Source organism: Saccopteryx bilineata, chromosome 3 (genome assembly GCF_036850765.1).
Source record: "Saccopteryx bilineata isolate mSacBil1 chromosome 3, mSacBil1_pri_phased_curated, whole genome shotgun sequence".
NCBI lineage: Eukaryota > Metazoa > Chordata > Mammalia > Chiroptera > Emballonuridae > Saccopteryx > Saccopteryx bilineata.
This window is the reverse complement of record NC_089492.1, coordinates 272406441-272430116: the sequence shown is the minus strand read 5'-3', so window position 1 is coordinate 272430116 and position 23676 is coordinate 272406441. Positions and strand designations below refer to the sequence as shown.

The window sequence follows — 23676 nt, the reverse complement described above, 5'->3', positions numbered from 1 at the left end:
GTGCCTGGGGCTAATGCACTGGAACCAATCAAGCCTGATGCTGCAGGACGGGATGAGAGAGAACAAGAGAGAAGGGGGAGGGGGAGGGGGAGGGGTGGAGAAGCAAACAGTCACCTCTCCTGTGTGCCCTGGCCAGAAATCAAACTCAGGACATCCACATGCCGGGTTGACACTCTACCACTGAGCCAACTGACCAGGGCCAGAATTTTGTTGATTGAGACAATTTTTGTGCTTTGCTCCATTTACTGTGGTGGTGGTTGGTCTACATTCAATTAACTATAGCTTCCACTATTCCAATAAATCATTGAGATTCCTTTAAAACCAAAACTCACCCTTGAATCACACTGTGAATTACATAGTTGAGTTGAATTACATAGTTTTATGCTATGGGACCTTTTCCACTGCTAAAGGGAGGTCTACCATCTGAACCCAAAGCTCTAGGATAATTGTTCTCAATGGGAGTCCACAGAGATGAGGAGGGGAGAGGAATATCTCTGAGATGTTGCAGGGGATTCATGAGTTGAAAACTATTGTCATAATAATATCAAGACATTGATATTAATTAAGCTCAAGTCGCTGGCTTGAGCATGGGATCATAGACATGACCCCATGGTCGCTGGCTTGAGCCCAAGGTCGTTGGCTTGAGCAAGGAGGTCACTCACTCTGCTGCAGCCCCCCGGCCAAGGCACAAATGAGAAAGCAATCAGTGAACAACGAAGGAGACTAAGGAGCCACAACGAAGAATTGATGTTTCTCATCTCTCTCCCTCTCCTGACTGTCCCTATCTGTCCCTCTCTCTATCTCTCTTTTTGTCTCAGTCACACACACAAAAAAAATACCAAGACATTGTTTTCCTTTTTCACTGTGTTGACATTTTCGCTGATATTGCAAAACTGCTGGCGCCTTAGCATAAACCATGGCGGCAGCACCAAACTTCAGTAGCAGTCAGATTCTTACAGCCATGCACTCACTCAGTATTAAGAAAATATATGCCAATTTCACTTTAAAACGCTTTAAAATGTCCTTGATAAAGCAAATAAATCATTAATTTTATTACACCTTTAATAAATTATTAATTGAATAATTAATTAAATTATTAATTATTTTATTACATATTTTTTAATATTCTGATTCAAAATGGGAAATCTACATGAAACACTTCTGTTGCAACCAGAAGCAAACTAGTTGTCTTCAAAGAAAGCATTTATGTGATTGAGCTGTGAGCTGAACTTTTTGGAGGATCACCATTATCACTTGAAAAAATTACAAACTATAGTTTCTCAGACTTGAGTATCTGGCAGATATTTTCTCAGATATAAACGAGTGAACTTGTCACTTCAAGGGAAACAAACAAACAGTATTTATTGCCAATGACAAAACTCACACTTTCAAGGAAAATTAGAATTTTTAGAAAAATTGTATCTTCCAGCAGAAGCTTGACAGCTTTCCAATTCTTAAAGAATTTTCTGATGGGATTGGTGGTGATATTGATGAATGCAATTTTTTGATACCTTAAAATGAAAGGTTGACATTTGGAAGACCTACATAATTCAGTGAACTGGCGTTTTCCAAAGGAGGAAGACATGATATTTCAAAATTATGCATAGGTAAAAGATTCAAAGTGTAAGATAGACTAACACATCACAGTAACAAATTACAAAAAGTTCATTTAAAAAGTGCAGGTTCCGCCTGACCAGGTGGTAGCACAGTGGATAGAGTGTTGGCCGGGGATGCAAGAGCACCCAGGTTCAAAACCCTAAGGTTGCTGGCTTGAGTGTGGGCTCATCCAGCTTGAGCGTGGGATCATAGACATGATCCCATGGTCACTGGTTTGAGCCCAAAGGTGGCTGGCTTAAAGCCCAAGGTCTCAGGTTTGAGCAAGGGGTCACTCACTCTGCTGTAGCCTCCCTCCCCAGTCAAGGCACATATGAGAAAGCAGTCAATGAACTAAGGTGCCACAACGAAAAATTGATGCTTCTCATCTCTCCCTTTCTGTCTGTCCCTGTCTGCCTGTCTCTCTATCTCTTAAAAAAGGAAAGAAAAAAAAACTACCATTTGTGAAGCTTTGATGTAGTATCAAAGAAGAGTCTCACCAATTATCTGAAAAAAGACATTAAAATAGTCCTCCTTTTACAAATACCTATCTGTGTGAGGCTAGATTTTCTTCATATATTCCAGCCAAAATGACATATCACCACAGACTGAACGCAGAAGCAGATACGAGACTCCAGCTGTCTTCTATCAAATTCAACATTAAAGTGATTTGCAAAAAATGTAAATAAATCCTACTCTTCTCACTAAAATGTTTATTTTAAAATTTTTTGTTATTTTTTACTAAAAACATTATTTATGTTATGAAATGAGTGTTACTGGTTTTTATTTTTAAAAACAAAAATTTTTAGAATGTCTTAGTTTTAATTTTGAATATGGTAAACATTAATAGATATAACCCATGTAAACAAAAGCTCTTGGGGCTCCTCAAACATTTTTTTTAAAGGAAAGTTGATTTTAATTTTTATTTATTCATTTTAGAGAGAGCGGGGAGAAAGAGAGAGAAAAGGGGGAGGAGCAGGAAGCATCAACTCCCATATGTGCCTTGACCAGGCAAGCCAGGGTTTTGAACTGGCAACCTCAGTGTTTCCAGGTTGACCCTTTATCCACTGCACACCACAGGTCTGGCCTCAAACATTTTTTTTTTACAGAGACAGAGAGAGAGTCAGGGATAGACAGGGACAGACAGACAGGAATGGAGACAGATGAGAAGCATCAATCATTAGTTTTTCGTTGCGTGTTGCGACTTCTTAGTTGTTCATTGATTGCTTTCTCATATGTGCCTTGACTGCGGGCCTTCAGCAGACTGAGTAACCCCTTGCTGGAGCCAGCGACACTGGGTCCAAGCTGGTGAGCTTTTTTGCTCAAGCCAGATGAGCCCGCGCTCAAGCTGGCGACCTTGGGGTCTCGAACCTGTGTCCTTCCACATCCCAGTCCAACGCTTTATCCACTGCGCCACCATCTGGTCAGGCTCTCAAACATTTTTAAGACATAAAAATATCCTGAAAGCTTGGTCTGTGGTAACTCAGTGGATATAGCATAGACCTGGAATGCTGAGGCCGCCAGTTTGAAACCCTTGGCTTACCCAGTCAAGTCACATACGACAAGCAACAAGCAAGCAATGAACAACTAAAGTGAAGCAACTGTGAGTTGACACTTCTTGCTTCCCCCACCCCACATTCGTAAAATCAATAATAAAATCTTTAAAAAAAAAAAAAAGATCATGGGACCAGAAGATTTGTAAGTTGCTGCTCCATAACCTCAAGTCCTCCTCCTCTCCCTTGAGCCTAAGACCCCCGTGCCTTGGAAACCCTGTTTCAGGAGTCTGAAAGAGGTGAGGAGGCAGCCCATAGCTGAGACTGCATGGTGCTCCTCACTCAGGGCCTTTGAGAAAGTCACATCCCGACCCATCCTTCACACCCACCTCCACCCCTGAGTTAGTCCCATCCTGTCCTTGGCTTTAGCCTCCAGCTCAATAGGGTGTGGGTGATTCCCCTCCAGAAACTGTCCCTCTCCAGCCAGAGAGAGGATTCAACCCAAGACACCCTCCTGGGCTCTGCCCCCTGTGTCAGGCCTGCCCAGGCCTGTTGAGAAATATAATGCAATATTTAAAAAAATCAAAGTCAGAATTACGGATGCTTCCTTTTGCCTCAGGCTCTAATCTGGCTCTGCCAGACACTATTATGATCCTGTCTTCATTTAAAATTTTGGTATTTGACAGACTCACAAACAACAGATAGTTACCAGAAGGGAAAGGGAATGGGGGAGGGCAAAATGGGTAAAGGGGGTCAAATGTATGGTGACAGATGGAAACTATACTTTCGGTGTGTGCGTGCTATAATGGATATAGCTATCAGATTATAATGTTGTATACCTGAAACCTACATAATGTTATTAATAATGTTACCTCAATTTTTAAAATATCATTTTGTTTATGGATTTTTTTGCGTGTTAATTGATTTTTAATTTTTTTTTTATTGCCTGACTAGTGGTGGCACATTGACCTGGAACACTGAGGACCCAGGTTTGAAACCCTGAAGTCGCTGGATTGAGTGCGGGCTCATCTGCCTTGAGCGCAGGGTCGCCAGCTTGAGCGTGGGATCAGACGTGACCCCATGGTTGCTGGCTTGAGCAAGGGGTCACTGGCTTGGCTGGAACCCCTGGTCAAGGCATGTATGAGAAAACAATCAATGAACAACTAAAGTGACACAACTATGAGTTGATGCTTCTCATCTCTCTACCTTCCTATCTGTCTCTCTCTATCACTAAAAAAAAAGAAATAAATTATTGATTGATTTTAGAGAGAGAGGAAGAGAGAGAGAGAGAGAAACATGATTTACTGTTCCACTCATTTATGCATTCATTGGTTGCAACCTTGGTGTATCAGGATGGTGCTCTAACTAACTGAGCTACTAGGCCAGGCTGCATAAACTGATTTTTTTAAATTTTTTTTCACCATCTTGGCCCTGGCCAGTTGGCTTAGTGGTAGAGCGTTGGTCCGGAGTGTGGATGTCCCGGGTTTGATTCCCGATCAGGACACCCAGTAGAAGTGCCCTCTGTTTATCTACCCTTCTCCCTTTCATTCCCCCCCCCTTCTTCTCCCCTCCTGCAGCCAAGGCTCAATTAGAGCAAGTTGGCCCCGGGCGCTGAGGATGGCTCCGTGGCCTCTGCCTCAGGCGCTAAAAAAATGGCTCTGGTACAACCAAGCAAGGACCCCAGATGGGCAGAGCATTGCCCCCTAGTGGGCTTGCAGCATGGATCCTAGTCGGGGTGCATGTGGGAGTCTGTTTCTGCCTCCCCTCCTCTCACTAAGATAAAAAAAATTTTAATAAAATTAAAAAAAAATTTTTTTCACCAACTTGAATGGGGTTATCAAGCACATACACAGGTTAGCCCAACTCACCCATTCAACCATTCATTCACTGGATAAGCACTCACTGCTTCAGGCCCCGGCGGAACACTAAGTCCTCAGCAAATAGACCCAGCTTCTGCCATTCAGCGGCTCACAGACCAGTTTGCAAGAAAGAGATTCAGACAGATACAAGTGACAAATGTTAATGGACGGTAGAGGTTCCAGACATCAGGCTAATTCTGAGATGGTGTTCCTAGCCCTGACTTGAGGGTCAGGAATGACCTTCTGCTGATACTGAAGGAAAAGAAGGAGTTAGCCTGATGAGGATGCCAGGCAGGGGGACAGCATGGAAGAATAGGAGATAATATACCTTGTTCTCAGGGAACTGGAGACATTCAGTTTGGCTACAACTTAAAGTATGTGGGGATGGGGTTAGGGGGCGCTGAGGAGAGACAGGGCCTACTAAGTTACCATCTGTCAACTTAAGAAGGATCTTGAATATTAGGCTAAGGGGTTTGTTCTTGATTTTGTAGAAATGGGGAGTCGCTGAAGGATATGGAGTATGGAGGGGACAAGGCTAGATCTGGGTTTAGGGAAGATGGCTTTGATTGCTGTGTACAGAATGAACCGGAGGGGCTTCAGACCTGATTCAAGGAGACAGAAAAAAGATAATGACAGTTGTCCGCAAGGCCAAAGGGGGCCTGGACCATGGAAGAGCCGATGGAGGGAAACTGATGGTTGTGAGAGTTATTTGGGAGATCGAATGGACAGGACTTGATGATGGGTGGGATACCGGTTGATAGAAAGGGAGCAGGAAGGACTGCCAGGTTTCTGGCCTAGGTGATTGGGGCTGGGGTGTTGCCTATCTTCGTGAAGACGACACTGAGGAGGAAGAGCACGGGGACAAGGAGGATGAATTCAGTTGGGAACATCTCATATACAGAGTGCCTGTGAAACATCCAGGAGAATCCAAGGTTAAGCCCTGAGGAGTCCACCATTAAAAGATAAGTCAGCCTGACCTGTGGTGGCGCAGTGGATAAAGCGTCGGCCTGGAAATGCTGAGGTCGCCGGTTCGAAACCCTGGGCTTGCCTGGTCAGGGCACATATGGGAGTTGATGCTTCCAGCTCCTCCCCCTGTCTCTCTCTCTCCTCTCTAAAATGAATACATAAAAAAAAATAATAAAAAAATAAAAAAAAAAGATAAGTCAGAAGTGGAGGAGAAGCCTCTGAAGGAGGCAAAGACAGGACGGTCAGAGAGGGAGGAAGAGAGCCACGGGAGCGCCATGCTGGAGAGCTAACGAAGAAAGTTTCAAGGACATGGGAGCAGGTGGCCAGTGGTGTGAAAAGGCACAGGGGAATCAAGTACAACGCAGACAGAAAAGAAAATATTGAATATGGCAACATGGACATCTACCTCATGTGCTTAGAGGCAGAGCTTCCTAAGATGAGTTGAGGAGTGAATGAGAAGCAAGGAAGTGGAAGGTCAGAATCTCATTCAAGAAGCTTGGTAAGTTGAAATAAGCGGAGAGATAAATAAACACGATTTCAAATTGTGATGAATTCAATAAAATAAAGTGAAATATTGACATGATGAAGACTGGGTGGGGGGCTTTAGACTGACCAGGAAAGGCTTCTCAGAGGAGGTGACATATAAACAAAACCAAAGGCCAATTTACCATGAAGCCAATGAAGCTGGATCTGCAAGGCCCCCTTCTAGGCCTTGTATCAAATTGTGTATTTGTAATTTGGTATCTTTTCTTCAAAGAGGGCCACCAAAATTGCATAAGCTTTAGGGTCCTGCAAAACCTCTATCTTTCCCTGGCTGAAATAGAAAGAGAGAAAAGGAAGAAGTCAAGAGAAAAATCTGGAATTATTCCAGGCAAAAGGTGTCACGTGCCAAGGGCCTGCGGTAGGAAAAAGTCCATCATATTCTGAGATAAGAATAAATTTGTCATGTTCAAGGAACTGAAAGGTCAGCATGGCCCTAGAGGTGTGAGAAATGGGAAGAGTAGGATGAGATCAGAGAGCAACAGGCCCTAAATCACCATGATAAAGAGTTCAAGTTTTATCCTCTGAGCATCAAAGAGCCTCTGGAGTATGTCAAGTAGGTGAGAAACATGATCTGATGCTCCTCTGGATGCTGGGCTGAGAACAGATAGTAGGGGACAAGAGTGGAAGCAAAGAGACCATTTTGGAGGCAACAGGAGATGGTAACATGGACAAAAAAATGGCATTTTCAATTTTTTTCTTTATCTCCAGCATCTGGCACAAGCTTAGCCAGAGCAGGAGCTTGGTAAACATCTGTTGAGTGAACAAACATCTAACAACTGACAAGACAAACTCCTCTGTGATGACTACGAGAGAGCTCACCCAAGAAGGAGGTCGAAGGCTGACCTATCTAGTGACATAGGAGCAGCAATGGTTGCCTGCTCCCCACAGCAACCGCCACACAAGGCAGAGTGGGCCCTCTGCTGCCTCACTACTCAAACTGTGGGCCTTGGACAGAAGCATCTGCCTCACCTGTGAGCTGGTCAGATATATAGAATCTCCAACTACACCCCAGATCCATGCAATCAATCTGTCTTTTTTAATTTTTTTTTTTTTTTGTATTTTTCTGAAGCTGGAAATGGGGAGAGACAGTCAGACTCCCTCATGCGCCTGACGGGGATCGACCCGGCACGCCCACCAGGGGTGACGCTCTGCCCACCAGGGGGGATGCTTGCCCCTCCGGGGCATCGCTCTGCCGCGACCAGAGCCACTCCAACGTCTGGGGCAGAGGCCAAGGAGCCATCCCCAGTGCCCGGGCCATCTCTGCTCCAATGGAGCCTTAGCTGCGGGAGGGGAAGAGAGAGACAGAGAGGAAGGAGAGGGGGAGGGGTGGAGAAGCAGATGGGTGCCTCTCCTGTGTGCCCTGGCCGGGAATCGAACCCGGGACTTCTGCACGCCAGGCCGACGCTCTACCATTGAGCCAACCGGCCAGAGTCAATCTGTCTTTTAATAAGATTCCCAGGCAGTTCACGTGCACACTGAAATTTGAGAAGTGCTGTACCTCAACACACTGTCAGCCACATACCAGCCCGATCCAACACCTTCCATGGTGCCTCAGGATCCAGTCCAAGCTCCTCTCCCTCCTCACCTTCCACCAACCTCTACAGCTACTCACCCTCTACTCCAGTCACACCAAACTTCTTGCTGCTTCTTTAAAAACTACATTTCTCCTCAAACCTCTGCACCTTGGCACATTCTGTGGCCCTATGGAGCATGTCTTCTGCTTATTGCTTTACTTAGCAAAATCTTAGTCAATCTTTAAGACCTAATCTAAAGAGTGTTTTCTCTGAGCCGCCCCATGCAGCCCCCGGCAGAATGAGTCGCCTTCCTCTCTGAGTCACTATGACACTGGGCACATTCCTCAGTGTAGCACCTGACACAATATGTTATATTGTTTTCTGTCACCATTTTTTTTTTTACAGAGATAGAGAGTCAGAGAGAGGGATAGACAGGAATGGAGAGCGATGAGAAGCATCAATCATTAGTTTTTCATTGCAACACCTTAGTTGTTCATTGATTGCTTTCTCATATGTGCCTTGACTGTGGGTCTTCAGCCGCTGAGTAACCCCTTGCTCGAGCCAGAGACCTTGGGTCCAAGCTGGTGAGCTTTTGCTCAAACCAAATGAGCCCGCACTCAAGCTGGCGACCTTGGGGTCTTGAACCTGGGTCCTCGGCATCCCAGTCCAACACTCTATCCACTGCGCCACCGCCTGGTCAGGCTGGGAGCTTCTTGAGGGCAGAGTTTAGGTCTTTTTCATCTCTTAGTCTGGGGATTGAATGAATGAAGGAATGACCAAGTCCCAGATGACTATTCAGAGGAAACTGGTATGAAGGAAAGGTATCCAGTCTCTCTGGGAGAGGAATCATGGGGTGGAGAGAACAGGCCTCTGTAGTCAGAAAGACCTGAGTGTATACCTAGCTCGGCCATCTACTTGCTGTTTGCCTGTGGGCAAGTGATTTTACCTCTCTGAACCTCAGTTTCTTTGTCTGAAAATCTTGCAATCTTGACAATAGTTCCAAAGATAAGTGTGCAAAATGACTACAAATAGCCAGTGTACTCCAGCCACACCGAACTTCTCCCCAATGGCCCAGTCCCTTGGAGCCTGGGGCAGGGACTGTGGGTCACTACTGACCCCAGAGGCTCTAACCCACCACTGGATTTCCTGCCAACACCAGACAGGGCTTTAGACTAATGCCAACAAAGCTTTCAACAGCTTAGGAAAGGAATGAGCATTTGGAGGGAGGAAGAGGCAGCTCAAACCACTCAAAATGCAGGCAGCATTCCCAGGTCCAGCACTTAGCTGTGGGTGGGCTCGCTGGGCCATAAAATTCATAGAGACAAGAAGAATCCTGCCATCTGGATCTCCCACCATTTGCCCTGACACTGCCTACCATTCCTACCCTGTCTAATATTCCCAGTCCCTGGGAAACCTGAGAAAGCTGGACAGTCAGAGGGGAGGAACTACCAGGATCCGGGCAGAAGGAAGTAGTATGTGCTAATTACTTTTTGTTTTTTTCCTGAGGTTGGAAACGGGGAGACAGTCAGACAGACTCCCGCATGTGCCCAACCGGGATCCATCCGGCATGCCCACCAGGGGGCGATGCTCTGCCCATCTGGGGCTTCGCTCTGCCGCAATCAGAGCCATTCTAGCGCCTGAGGCAGAGGCCACAGAGCCATCCTCAGCGCCCAGGCAAACCTTGCTCCAATGGAGCCCTGGCTGCGGGAGGGGAAGAGAGAGACAGAGAGGAAGAAGAGGGGGAGGGGTGGAGAAGCAGATGGGCGCCTCCCCTGTGTGCCCTGGCCAGGAATCGAACCCAGGACTCCCACATGCCAGGCCGATGCTCTACCACTGAGCCAACCAGCCAGGGCCTGATTACTTTGCCAGTGCAGACCATGGGTTGGGAAATTGAGTTTACCAGTCAGACTGGCCCCTAACATTTGTGGGGCTCTATGTGGTCAAGAGTCTAAATGTTTAAATATAAGCTATAAATCAGTCACATCCAAGTTCATGTACATCCCATGTACCAGCAGCTCCTCATAGCCCAGCAAGCCTAGAGTGCATTCACCAGCAGACTGTGGGCAAGAAGGAAGGTGTAGGAGGGACACAGGCTCCAAGTGAGCTGTCCCATGTGGATCCAAGGACTTCTTGCTCTCTAGGAAGGGCATTACTGGAGGGAAGCCACAGCTAGACCACCTAAGCTCAGGGCACCCGGCATGCTTTACCAGCTAAACGTATAGACACTCTTACCCATGATCACATTTCCTCCTCAAATCAGCCTTGGGAGTTAAGCTTTACAAAATAAATGGCCATGTTTCCAGGGAAGGAAGGGAAGTCAGAAAGGGAAACAAACTTGTCCATAGTCAAAAAGGTGAACATCAGCAGACAGGATTTTGAACTCCAAGGCCCATCCTATCTCTGCTAGGCTGAGCTGTAGCGTATCTTTGGCCAATTCAGCCATTAGGAGATCCAGATGCTGAGAGGCCCCTGGAAGAGATGCCTTTATCCTGGAGCCTTGCTTTTTTCCTTTGCTACGAAAAGCCAGGAATTGAAAGGTGCAGAGGTCTGCTCTGCATTCACCTCACTCAGCCAGGCAGAGCTGGAGCTGGAATCAAATCCTGCTTCAAAAACAACTTAGCCCATGACTCCGAGTCTCTGTTTTGTCATTGGTAAAAATAAAGATTTTTTTAAATGGGCCTAAGAAAAGAGGAAATTATGAAAACAATCCCATTTATAATAGCATCAAAAAGAATAAAGTACTCAGGAATAAACTTACCAAGGAAGCAAAAGACTTGCACACTGGAAATTACAAAACATCAATGAACCCTGGCTTGTTGGCTCAGTGGTAGAGAGTCGGCCTGGCGTGCAGGAGTCCCGGGTTCAATTCCCAGCCAGGGCACACAGGAGAAGCGCCCATCTGCTTCTCCACCCCTCCCCCTCTCCTTCCTCTCTGTCTCTCTCTTCCCCTCCTGCAGCCAAGGCTCCATTGGAGCAAAAAGTTGGCCTGGGCGCTGAGGATGGCTCTGTGGCCTCTGCCTCAGGCACTAGAATGGCTCTGGTTGCAACAGAGCAATGCTCCAGATGGGCAGAGCATCGCCCCTGGTGGGTGTGCCGGGTGGATCCTGGTCGGGGGCAAGCAGGAGTCTGTCTGACTGCCTCTCCGTTTCCAACTTCAGAAAAATACAAAAAAAACAAAAACAAAACATCAATGAAAGGAATTAAAGAAGTCATAAATAAATGGAAAGACATGTCATGTTCATGGATTGGAAGACTTAATATTGTTAAAATGTCCATACTATCTAAAGCGATCTACAGAGTCAATGCCCTATAAAAATCTCAATGGCACTTATTGCAGAAAAAGAAAAAAACATTCCAAAATTCATGTTAAAGTTATCTCGAAAACATTGGATAGCCAAAACAATCTTGAGAAAGAAAAGCTGGAGGTCTCACACTTCCTGGTTTCTTCTTCTTTTTATTTTTTATTAAGTGAGAGGCAGGGAGGCAGAGATAGACTCCCGCATGCATCTCAACTGGGATCCATCCGGCAAGCCCCTACCAGGTGATGCTTTGCCCAGCTAGGCCACAGCTCTGTTGCTTGGCAACTGAGCTATTTTAGTGCCTGAGGCCGAGGCCATGGAGCCATCCTCAGTGCCTGGAGTCAACTTTGTTTGAACCAATCAAGCCATGATTGCGGGAGAGGAAGAGAGAGTAAGAGAGAGATAGGGAGGGGGAAGCAGATGGTCACTTCTCCTGTGTGCCCTGACCAGGAATCAAACCCGGGACTTTCACACGCCGGGCCAATGCTCTACCGCTGAACCAACTGGCCAGGGCCACACTTCCTGATTTCAAAACATACTACAAAGCACAAAAATCAAAACAGTATGCTATTGGCATAAAGACAGACACATAGATCAATTTCTATATAGACATATAGATAAAAAACCCCTCATATATATAGTCGACTGACTTTTGACAAGGGTGCTAAGACTGCACAATGTGGAAAAGATAAGATAGTCTCTTCAACAAATGATGATGGGGAAACTAGATATCCATATGCAAAAGAGTGAAGATAAATCCTTATCTTATACCACATACAAAAATGAACTCAAAATGGATTAAAGACCTAACATAAGACTTGAAACTATAAAACTCCTAGAAGTAAACAGGGGTAAATTTTTTTTCCTTTCTTTTTTTTGTATTTTTCTGAAGCTGGAAACGGGGAGAGACAGTCAGACAGACTCCCGCATGCGCCCGACTGGGATCCACCCGGCACGCCCACCAGGGGGCGATGCTCTGCCCTCCGGGGCGTCGCTCTGTTGCAACCAGAGCCACTCCAGTGCCTGGGGCAGAGGCCAAGGAGCCATCCCCAGCGCCCGGGCCATCTTTGCTCCAATGGAGCCTCGCTGCGGGAGGGGAAGAGAGAGACAGAGAGGAAGGAGAGGGGGAGGGGTGGAGAAGCAGATGGGCGCTTCTCCCGTGTGCCCTGGCCGGGAATCGAACCCGGGACTTCTGCACGCCAGTCAACGCTCTACCACTGAGCCAACCGGCCAGGGCCAACAGGGGTAAATTTTCATGACATTGGAATGGGCAATGATTACTTGAGTATGATATAAAAAATACAAGTAATGCCTGACCAGGTGGTGGCACAGTGGATGGAGCATCAGACTAGGACACGGAAGAGCCAGGTTTGAAACCCCGAGGTCGCCAGCTTAAGCACAGGCTCATCCAGCTTGAGCATGGGCTCACCAGCTTGAGCGCAGGGTCACTGGCTTGAGCATGGGATCATAGATATGACTTCATGGTCGCTGGCCTGAGCCCAAAGGTCACTGGCTTGAGCCCAAGGTTGCTGGCTTGAGCAAGGGGTACTCGCTCTGCTGTAGCCCCCCAGTCAGGCACATATGAGAAAGCAATCCATGGGCAACTAAGGAGCCGCAACAAAGAATTGATGCTTCTTATCTCTCTCCGTTCTTGTCTGTCTGTCCCTATCTGTCCCTCTCTCTGACTCTCTCACTGTCTCTGTCAAAAAATAATAATAATAATACAAGTAACAATAGCAAAAATGGACATAGAGGACTACACCAAGCTGAAAAACTTCTGTGTGGCAAAGGAAACAATCAGCAGAGTAAAAAGACAAACTACAGAATGAAAGGAAATATTTGCAAATCATATATTGGATAAGAGGTTAATATCCAGAATATAAAAAGCACTCTTACAACTCAATAACAATAAATAAATACTTTTAAAATAGGCAAAGGACATGAATAGACTTTTCTCCAAAGATAAACAAATAACGAACAAGTATATAAAAAAATGCTCAATCATCACTAATCAGCAGTTGGGTGCCTCACTCGGGATGGGCAGGACAGGATGGTGATAATATCTGGTTAGGGACCGAGTTCATCGGGTGGTATCTGTCTAAGTCAGCCTCGCCTCTCCTTGCTTCCTGGAAGCCAGGCAGGGAGGGCAGGAGAGAGTGGGGAGGTGCTTCCTCTTCTGGACTTCCCCAGCACAGGGCACACCCTTCTGTGATACCAGGAGTCACACTGACGTCTTCCCAGCCTCGAAACTCCTGCATCCTGCTAGTACCCTCATGAGCAACCAGGGCCTGGCCCAAGTGGAGTCACACAGACCCAGATCTGCACCTGGCTCTGCTCCTTCCTAGCTGATGTTTGGCTTTTGAAGCCCCTGTTTCTTTGTGTGTGTGTGTGTGTGTGTGTGTGTGTGTGTGTGTGTGTGTGTTTATTTTATTTTATTTATTCATTTTAGAGAGGAGAGAGAGAGAGAGGAGAGAGAGACAGAGAGAGAGAAGGGGAGGAGCTGGAAGCATCAACTCCCATATACGCCTTGACCAGGCAAGCCCAGGGTTTCAAACCGGCGACCTCAGCATTTCCAGGTCGACGCTTTATCCACTGTGCCACCACAGGTCAGACCAAGCCTCTGTTTCTTAACTAGAAAAAGAGCAATAATAAAACCTTCTTCACCAGGTAGTTGTAAGAAGGACTAAAGAAATTTTTGCACATAGCTATTGCTCAATAGCTGTGATTTCCTCTCCCCTTATTCCACTTCAGAAAATGTTTGGTGAATGAATGAGTGAATAAACAAGCAAAGAAACCATCCATACACCAAACCAGCCACACCTCCTCTTTTGGAAACAGCCACCAGGAGTGGCTGAAGAAAAATGACAAGAAGTGGGATGAGGGGGTCTGGGCTGTGGCTTCAGCAGTGCCACCTACCATGTTGAGTGAGTCTCTCAAGCTCCAAGCCTTGGGGTCTTTATCTGCAAAGTGGGGTGCCACGCCCACCTCCAGTGTTAATGTGAAAAGGAAGTAAGATCTGAGGGAGTGATCAAGGGTTTGGCAAACTGTGAAGCACTTGGTAAATTCAAGTGGACTTTATAAACTGTAAAGGAGTCCGCACAAATCTTTAACATGCTTCTCCCATCAGCCAGCTAAACTCAACTCCAAACCCAGGCCCTGAGGGTCCCGTCCTGCAGAACTAAGGGGGCAGGAAGGGGCTGCTGAGGAGTGATCTCCCCCAACCATATCCATATCCTTCCTCTCTCTCTCTCTCTCTCTCTCTCTCTCTCTTTCACACACACACACACACACACACACACACACACACACACAATCTGGCTCTGGGTTCCCTTTGGCTGAAGACACAAGGGAAGAAAGACAGACAGGTATTAACCTCTCAGCTGGCTGCACTGACAATCCCGCTCCCAGGAATGCTGAGCTGTACCAGACCCACGTGCAGGCTGGACAATGCCCCAGTGCACCCACACAACCACAGACACGCGTGCATACACCAGAGGATTCCCCTCCCACCTGCTGCCAAGCAGCCTGATAGTGAGAGCGGTGGCTGTGCGGGGCCCAGCATGTGCCCTTCGAGGAACCGGCTCCACTCCTAACCCACACCCCCGAGACCAGTCCCGGCGGGGCATGTTCCCAGGCGACAGCTCAGCTGTGTATGCCCTGATGGGCCCGCCAGGGGTCAAGGAGGAGGAACCTGTACCAGAAGGAAGGGCTGTCACTGAAACTGAGGACCACCCCCTTCTCCTCAACAGGCCTGTTCACAGGCCTGGGGAAGAAGGAGATCTCTCTGTAAAGGTCTCCCTATAAAAGCACAAGCAGAGAGAATCATGGCCTGTCATCATACACCAAACCCTACCCTAGTCCCAATCAGGAGCACAAATTCAGTCCTCAAGACACATTTTGTCAAACCTATTGACTGACTTTCTTATTCAAACCTTCTTTGGAAAGATGTCCCTATCTGTACCAAGAAGAGAAAGGATTTACCCAAAGTGACAACAGTGTCAGAGCAGAGCTGGGACCAGATGCTAGGCCTCTGGCTTGTTGTTCCTTGTCTTCCAAGTACAACATATTACTTTATCGTTCATCTATTCAATTCATACTCTGAGATAAACTAGGCACCAAACTCTGTGCTAAGTGTAAGGATAAAACAATGAATAAAACACATTCCTCATCCTTAAGGCACTTTCAGTAGGAATTACAGGATTGGCATTGGTAGTAACACATCAGTCTGCATCTGTACAGCGTCCACAATTACCAATGCACTGTCCCATCCAGCCTCTTACTTCATCCTCCTCCTAAAGCCGCAAGGTCAGTACTTTAAAATCCGATCCGGCCTGACCAGGCCATGGCGCAGTGGATAGAGCGTCAGACTGGGATGCGGAGGACCCAGGTTCAAGACCCCGAGGTCATCAGCTTGAACGGGCTCACCCAAGGTCGCTGGCTTGAGCAAGGGGTCATTCGGTCTGCTGTAGCCCAATGGTCAAGGCACATATGAGAAAGCAATCAATGAACAACTAAAAAGTGCCACAACGAAAAACTGATGATTGATGCTTCTCATCTCTCTGCGTTCTTGTCTGTCTGTCCCTATCTATCCCTCTCTTTGACTCTCGCTCTGTCTCTGTAAAAAAAAAAATTAAAAAAAAAAATAAAAAATAAGATTAAACCCCGATCCACAAAGGAGGGAAGTGAGGCTCCTGCATTGCCCAAGATCCCAGCTTGTAAGCAGGAGCTGAAATCAAAAGTCTGGTGCCCCTCTCAGACCTGGGGCCATTTCTTCACCTCCAGAGTGGATGTCTTGTCTTGGCTGTGTATTCAGTACCTAAAGGCCGGCACATCTCTTTTTTTTTTTTTGCTGTCCTAGCATCCCCCCGCCCCTCAACACACACTCTCTCTCTCCAAGCACCTGGAGCACAGTTACATCTTCAGTCACAGCTAAGTCAGAGCTGCCTGCATGCCTGGAGAGTGACTGCCGGTATCCTCATTCTTGCCAGGCGAGCAAGTGTCCGGACAACAGCCCTGGTTCAGCATGGGTACCAGCCTGTGCCCTGTCCTTACCACCTGAAACCTGCTGGGGAAACTGGTGTGGGCCAGGCCCTCTGTACCGATCACCTGGCTCTATATCACTACCCCTGGGAAGACCTAGTGTCTAGTGAGTTCCTAGGGACCCAGCCCTGTCCCAGAGCCTTCAACACTCCCAACAATCCTGCTGGGGAGATGGTATTATCCTCACTTGACAATTTAGGAAACTGAGATGCAGAGAGAGGGTGCGACTTGGCCAAGGTGACACAGCTAGTAAAGTGAACGGCATTCAACTCCCTGAGGTCTAGGTAGCCCTGCTCGCACCGTTATCACCTCCCACTGAGGTCTCTGAGGTCATGTCAGCACTGCCTTGCCCTCAAAGAACCCAAGAGGGGAGCTGGATTCCTGGGAAAGTGTGGTCCTGAGGAATTCTTTGTAAACATAACACTCTGGGCCTCAGGAAGATTCCAAAACAGTTCCTTAAAAGCAGAACCACCATGTGCTTTGCCGCAGGCTAGGGGCATGACCTCGGTCTACTGAGGACATATTCATATGCCTCCCCCTTGCCAGCCAGGACTGGGACCCCCTTACCTGTAGCAGGGACAGTGGCTGCAGCTGCAGGATCTGAGTGTCTCTGTCTGCAGACCCAGTCTCTGTGCTTTCTGGAAATTGCAGAAGTGAGGAAACAGAGGAAGCCACTGCCCCGTCACTCCTGGGAGGAAATGCTGTGACCCTAGGGCCCCTCGAACAGATGCCACAGGAACCTCCAAGTTGGGTCACCCAGGTCCTGGACACTGCTTGGGGGTGTCTCAGAGCAGAAAGCAGCGTGAGGTGGAGGCAACAGCACCATGCCAGGGAGCTCGGGGGAGAGAGAGAGAAAACGCAAGAGAGGGAAAGCGAGAAATGAGCGAGCGTGCTCTTAGGAGAGAGAGAAAGCGAGCATGAAAGCAAGGATGAGGGGGAGACACGAAGAAGAGGGGGAGACACGAGGAAGAGGGGGATGGAATGAGAGACGGAGGCAGAAAGACAGAGTGTGTGTAAACACAGAGAGCGCAGGAGAGGGACGAAGAGCTCCAGGACAAAAACCAAGGGAGTTCAAAGAGAAAAGGACGAGACAGACAGTGGCATGCGCCTGCCTGTACGTGAGTGCACGTGTGTCTGTGTGTCTGTGTATGGGCATGAGAGAAAAAAGAAAAAACAGGGAGAGGAGAAGGAAAGGGAGACAGAATATACAGAGGATGAGAAGGGAGGAGCTCAGAAGAGCTGCAGTGTCAGAGGCATGAATGGGCTGGGCACCCCTGGTGGCCAAGCCCCAAGCCCAGGGAAGCCCTGTGACAGCGCTTCGGACCTGCGTGGGTGGGTCCCAGAGGAAGTCTCAGACTAACCTGAGCAGCAATTTGGCAACACGGGAGTTAGGGGGAGTGAGTGAGAGTGAATAGGGGTGTGTGTGTGTGTGTGTGTGTGTGTGTGTGTGTGTGAGAGAGAGAGAGAGAGAGAGAGAGAGAGAGAGAGAGTCAGTTTGGTGGAAACTTCGTGCGCACATAAGTAGAGGATGGGCCAGAGCTCCCTCCTTGGTTTTCAGTCCATTTCCCCCTCATTTATTCAACCAACATTTACTGAACACGCCCAGGCACCGGGTGCTGTAGTGTAATGTACACTGTCTCCCGGGTATCAGTTAATCCAGTGCCCTCCTACACAGAGAGGGAAATGGGTCTTGACAAGACCGGGTTGCACAGTGAGGCAGGTAGAAAGCAGAGCCAAGAGTGCAGGCCCCCGACTCCCCATACAGGGTCCAGCCACTGCTCCACCCTGGGTGTCTGAGCTAGCCTCCTCTGGCTGACAGGGAACCCACTGCTTTCCCTTATCAAAGCCAAAAATAAATCTCAAAGGACAAAACACCTTTACATGTGCCTCAGGCCTAAAAACTAGAGCCAAAAGTCTGCCCCTCTGCCCCAGCTCTGCCCAAACACCACAGGCAGACATGGTCAGACCACTTATGCATACAACCTTGCACGCTCACATATTCTCAATACAGGGTACAGGCAGTACCCGGGTTACAAACGAGATAGGTTCCGTAGGTTTGTTCTTAAGTTGAATTCATATGTAAGTTGGAACAGGTACATTTACTTATTAAATACAACTTAGACATGTTTGTCTTAACACAGTATTTATTTTTACCTTCCTCTGCATATAAATACTTAAACAAACCTACTGAACTTATCTCGTTTGTAACCCAGGGACTGTCTGTATTATGCAGAGATTCTCTGACTATTATGTCCCTACACACACAGACACAGACACAGACACACACACACACACACACTCAATGCCCATATCTATTACCCCCTCACACCTACCCAGAGTCACTACCCTCCTTGTGTTCATTCACCCACTACCCTCCACACTCCCCCACTACACCACACTCTCCTCAGGTCTCCCTAGGCTTCCCACTAGGGACTTTGAAAAGGTCCCATTTGGTCATCGTCTCCTCTCTCTCAGAGGCCTTTTGAGCCCGAGTGTCCTGAGACACAGAGGACACGATCTGGTCATAGAGTTGAACCTTCACACAAAATGTCCACCTGAAATCCAAGGCCCTCACCCAGATCCTCTTCCCCAAAATTGGCTGCACCCTCTCAGCTGTTCTCCACACTCCAGGAGGGACACCAAACCAAGGAGGGACCTCCAGGATCAGCCAGCCCCCATGCAGACACAGTCTCCAGGACACCTGGCTCAAACCCAGGATGGTTGAGCTCAGCCTTTTTTCAATAGTCCCTCACTCACATATGTTCATGTAGCAGTTGCACTGCAGCACCTCTTGAGATTATCAAAGTTCTGGCCTGTGGTGGTGCAAAGGTTAAAGCGTCGACCTGCAATGCTGAGGTTGCTGATTCGAAACTCTGGGTTTGCCCTGTCAAGGCACATATGAAAGTTGATTCTTCCTGCTCCTCCTCCCCTTATCCCCTCCTCCTTTCTCTCCCCCCACACCCATTCTGTTAGTTCTACTTTAAAATACATTAAACTCTGCATTTAATCAAGCCTTTAGATCTAACCTTCAGTTTGCAGGAAACACAGGGAACAGAGGAACAATATAAAGACCTTGCAAGGAAGCAATCAGTCAAACCCAGAATGTGGAACAAAGACATTCTGCAAGGCAACTGATCGGTTTCTTCAACAGACCAACTACAAAGGGGGAAAATGGGGAAGAGACTGTTTTAGTTTGAAAAAGACTTTAGAGACATAAAAATCACATGCAACCTGTGGCTCTTGTTGGAACTTGGATCAGTCAAATCAACTATGTCCAATAGGCTGTGAAGAAGCTCTATGACAGTGGTTTTCATCCTTTTATATTTAGAGACTGGTGAAAATAGGAGAATTATTTCGGCAGAAATCACCCTAAGCATAACCGAATTCAACTAAGATCACTGGATGTAGAATCTTCATACAACATCAGGGTGGTTAACTCCTTCGCAGACCCACACAAAATTTCTGATGGACCAGTCTGTGGATCCCACGATTGAAAAACACTGCTGATACCTGACCTGTGGTGGCACAGTGGATAAAGTGTCCATCTGGAATGCTGAGTTTGCTGGTTTGAAACCCCACCTGGTCAAGGCACATATGAGAAGAAACTATTAGTTGATGCTTTCTGCTTCTCCCTCCCCTCACTCTCCTCTCTCTAAAATCAATAAACAAAATCTTTTAAAAAATAAAACAAAAAACACTGTAGACGTTGACATGGCTAAGGTCAACACCCTGATCAGGTCTGATGGAAAGAAGAAGGCATATGTTCAACTGGCTCCTATGATGCTTTGGATATTGGATATTTGGGGGAGAGGGTTATTTATTGATTTTTAGGGAAAGAGAGAGAGAAAGAAGGGGGAAAAGAGAAAAATCAGGAAGCATCAACTCATAGTAGTTGCTTCCTACATGTGCCTTGACTGGGCAAGCCCAGGGGTTTGAACCGGCAACCTCAGTGTGTTCCAGGTTGACACTTTATCCACTGCGCCATCACACGTCAGGCTGATGCTTTGGATATTGCCAAAATTGGGATCATCTAAACTGAGTCCAAGCCCTGGCCGGATCTCAGTTGGTTAGAACATTGTTCTGACCCACCAAGGTTGTGGGTTCGATGCCAAGTCAGGGCACATACAGAAATCAACCAATGAATGCATAAGTGGAACTAATCAATGTTTCTCTCTGTCTCTCTGTCAGTCTGTCTCTCTCTTCCTTCCTCTTAAAAAAATCAACAAAAAAAATATTAACAAATAAAAATAAATAAACAGCCTGACCAGGTGGTGGCTCAGTGGATAGAGTGTCGGACTGGGATGTGGAAGACCCAGGTTTGAAACCTCAAGGTTGCCAGCTTGAGCGCAGGCTCATCTGGTTTGAGCAAGGCTCACCAGCTTGAGCCCAAGGTCACCGGCTCGAGCAAAGGGTCAATCACTCTGCTGCAACACCCACCTCCCATCAAGGCACATATAAGAAAGTAATCAATGAACAACTAAGGTGTCTCAAGGAAGAATTGATGCTTCTCATCTCTCTCCCTTCCTGCTGCCTGTCTGTCTCTGTCCCTCTCTCTGACTCTCACTGTCACAATAAATACATAAATAAATAAACAAACAAACAAACAAACAAACTGAGTCTAGCTGGCTAATTCTAAATATAAAGATTTTATACTGTAAAGAAAATAAATTAATGTTAGTTGTTAGGTTAATGGTTTCACAGTTATGTTAAAAAGAATTTTTGTCTTTTAGAGATACATACAAAATATTTTTAGATAAAATTATACTTTTGGAATTTGCTTCAAAATAATATGGGGCAGCCTGACCAGGCGGTGGCGCAGTGGATAGAGCGTCGGACTGGGATGCTGAGGACCCAGGTTCGAGACCCTGAGGTTGTCAGCTTCAGCGCGGGCTCATCTGGTTTGAGCAAAAGCTCACCAGCTTGGACCCAAGGTCGCTGGCTCAAGCAAGGGGTTACTCGGTCTGCTGAAGGCCCATGGTCAAGGCACATATGAGAAAGCAATCAATAAACAACTAAGGTGTCACAATGCACAACGAAAAACTAATGATTGATGCTTCTCATTTCTCCGTTCCTGTCTGTCTGTCCCTGTCTATCCCTCACTCTGACTCTCTCTCTGTCTCTGTAAAATAAATAAATAAGCCCTGGCCGGTTGGCTCAGCGGTAGAGCGTCGGCCTGGCATGCGGAGGACCCGGGTTCAATTCCCGGCCAGGGCACATAGGAGAAGAGCCCATTTGCTTCTCCACCCCCCCCCCTTCCTCTCTGTCTCTCTCTTCCCCTCCTGCAGCCAAGGCTCCATTGGAGCAAAGATGGCCCAGGCGCTGGGGATGGCTCCTTGGCCTCTGTCCCAGGCGCTAGAGTGGCTCTGGTCGCGGCAGAGCGACGCCCCTGGAGGGGCAGAGCATTGCCCCCTGGTGGGCAGAGCGTCGCCCCTGGTGGGCGTGCCGGGTGGATCCCGGTCGGGCGCATGCGGGAGTCTGTCTGACTGTCTCTCCCTGTTTCCAGCTTCAGAAAAAAAAAATAATGATGATGATGATAATAATAATAATAATAATAATAATAATTGGCATACCACCTCTTAAAAAAAATGTGTTGATCCTGACCAGGCGGTGGCACAGTGGATGGAGCATTAGACTGGGATACGGAGGACCCAGATTCGAGACCCCGAGGTCGCCAGCTCAAGCACGGGCTCATCTGGTTTGAGCAAAGCTCACCAGCTTGGACCCAAGGTCACTGGCTCAAGCAAGGCGATATTCAGTCTGCTGTAGCCCCATAGTCAAGGCACATATGAGAAAGCAATCAATGAACAACTAAGGTGTCACAACAAAAAATTGATGATTGATGCTTCTCATCTCTCTCCATTTCTGTCTGTCTGTCCCTATCTGTCCCTCTCTCTGACTCTCTCTCTCTGTCTCTGTAAAAACAACAACAAAAAAAATGGGTTGAGCCTGACCAGGCAGTGCGCAGTGGATAGAGCGACGGACTGGGATGTCGAGGACCCAGGTTTGAGACCCCGAGGTTGCCAGCTTGAGCAAGGCTCAACAGCTTGAGCCCAAGGTTGCTTTCTCCAGCAAGGGGCCACTTGGTCTGCTATAGTCCCACAGTTAAGGGACATATGAGAAATCAATCAATGAACAACTAAGGAACCACAACGAAGACTTGATGTTTCTCATCTCTCTCCCTTCCTGTCTGTCTGTCCCTATCTGTCCCTCTCTCTGACTCTCCCTGTCTCTGCCACAAAAAAAAGGTTGATAATTGTTGAAATTGGCTGATGCCACATGAGAATCCATTAAACCACTATGTTTAATGGATTCTCGTATGTGTTTTCAATTTTTTGTAATAAGAAAGGGTTTTTTTTGTTTTTTGTTTGTTTTTTTATTCAGCAAGAGACAGACTCCCATATGTTCCTCAACCGAAATCCACCCGGCAAGCCCACTAAGGGGCGATGGTCTGCCCATCTGGGGAGTTGCTCTGTTGCTCAGCAACCGAGCTCTTCTTAGCATCTGAGGTAGAGGTCATAGAGCCATCCTCAGTGCCCAGGGCCAATTTGCTCCAATCAAGCCATGGCTGCAGGAAGGGGAGAGGGGAAGACAGAGAAATAGAGAGAGATAGAGAAGCAAAATGGGGGGGGGGGGGGATGAAGAAGCATATGGGCACTTCTCTTGTGTGCCCTGACCAGGAATCGAACTAGGTCCTCGGATATCCACATGCCAGGCTGATGCTCTACCACTGAGCCAAATGGCCAGGGACTGTTCCTTTTTTTTTTTTTTTTTTTTAATTTTTTAAAGATTTTATTTATTGATTTAAGGGAGAAGGGTGACAGAGGGGATGAGAAGTGATTGCCTCACTCTAGCTGTTCATTGGTTGCTTGTCCTTTGCGCCTTGACCGGGCAAGCCCAGGGTTTCGAACTGGCAACCTCAGCGTTCCAGGTCAGCACTCTACCAAAGGCATGTTATCAGGTACTTTACTTGGTGGCCTGCAAGGCAGCTTGGCATGTGTAATATCAGTGGCTGAATCCACACTGGATTCGAGCAGACAGTAGAGAAACAGGAGAGCCAGAAAGCAGTGGGTCATTCCCATTTAATAGAGTCTCCCCAGGGCAGACGAACAAACAGAGGAGAAAAACTACTTCTCATGACAGCAGGCGAATAAACAGCAAAAACGGACCCTCACATTAGCAATAGGCAATCCACAACCTCAGGGACTGTTTCTTTTTAAAATAATTCAGCACTTGTTTAGATTTTAGAGAATAGAATGACGATGAAAAAGGAAACTATCCTGGTATTATATAATGTACATTTATGTCTTAGGACAGGGGTAGTCAACCTTTTTATACCTACCGCCCACTTTTGTATCTCTGTTAATAGTAA

General features: G+C 47.2%; 1 protein-coding gene across 6 annotated transcripts in view; it reads right to left on the bottom strand.

Moving 5' to 3' along the window:
* PTAFR (platelet activating factor receptor) overlaps positions 1-23676 on the bottom strand; it is a 37527-nt gene that overhangs the window by 4882 nt on the left and 8969 nt on the right. For 2 of the 6 annotated variants that reach the window (XM_066269922.1, XM_066269923.1), the window contains one exon: positions 19823-19886. The exons of 3 other annotated variants lie outside the window; for them this stretch is intronic. In XM_066269922.1, the coding sequence (XP_066126019.1) occupies positions 19823-19852 (30 nt within the window). In that variant the 5' untranslated portion in view covers positions 19853-19886. Of the gene's footprint in view, positions 1-16874; positions 17143-19822; positions 19887-23676 lie in introns of all 6 variants that reach the window. One more of the 6 variants, XM_066269926.1, reaches the window with a different exon arrangement.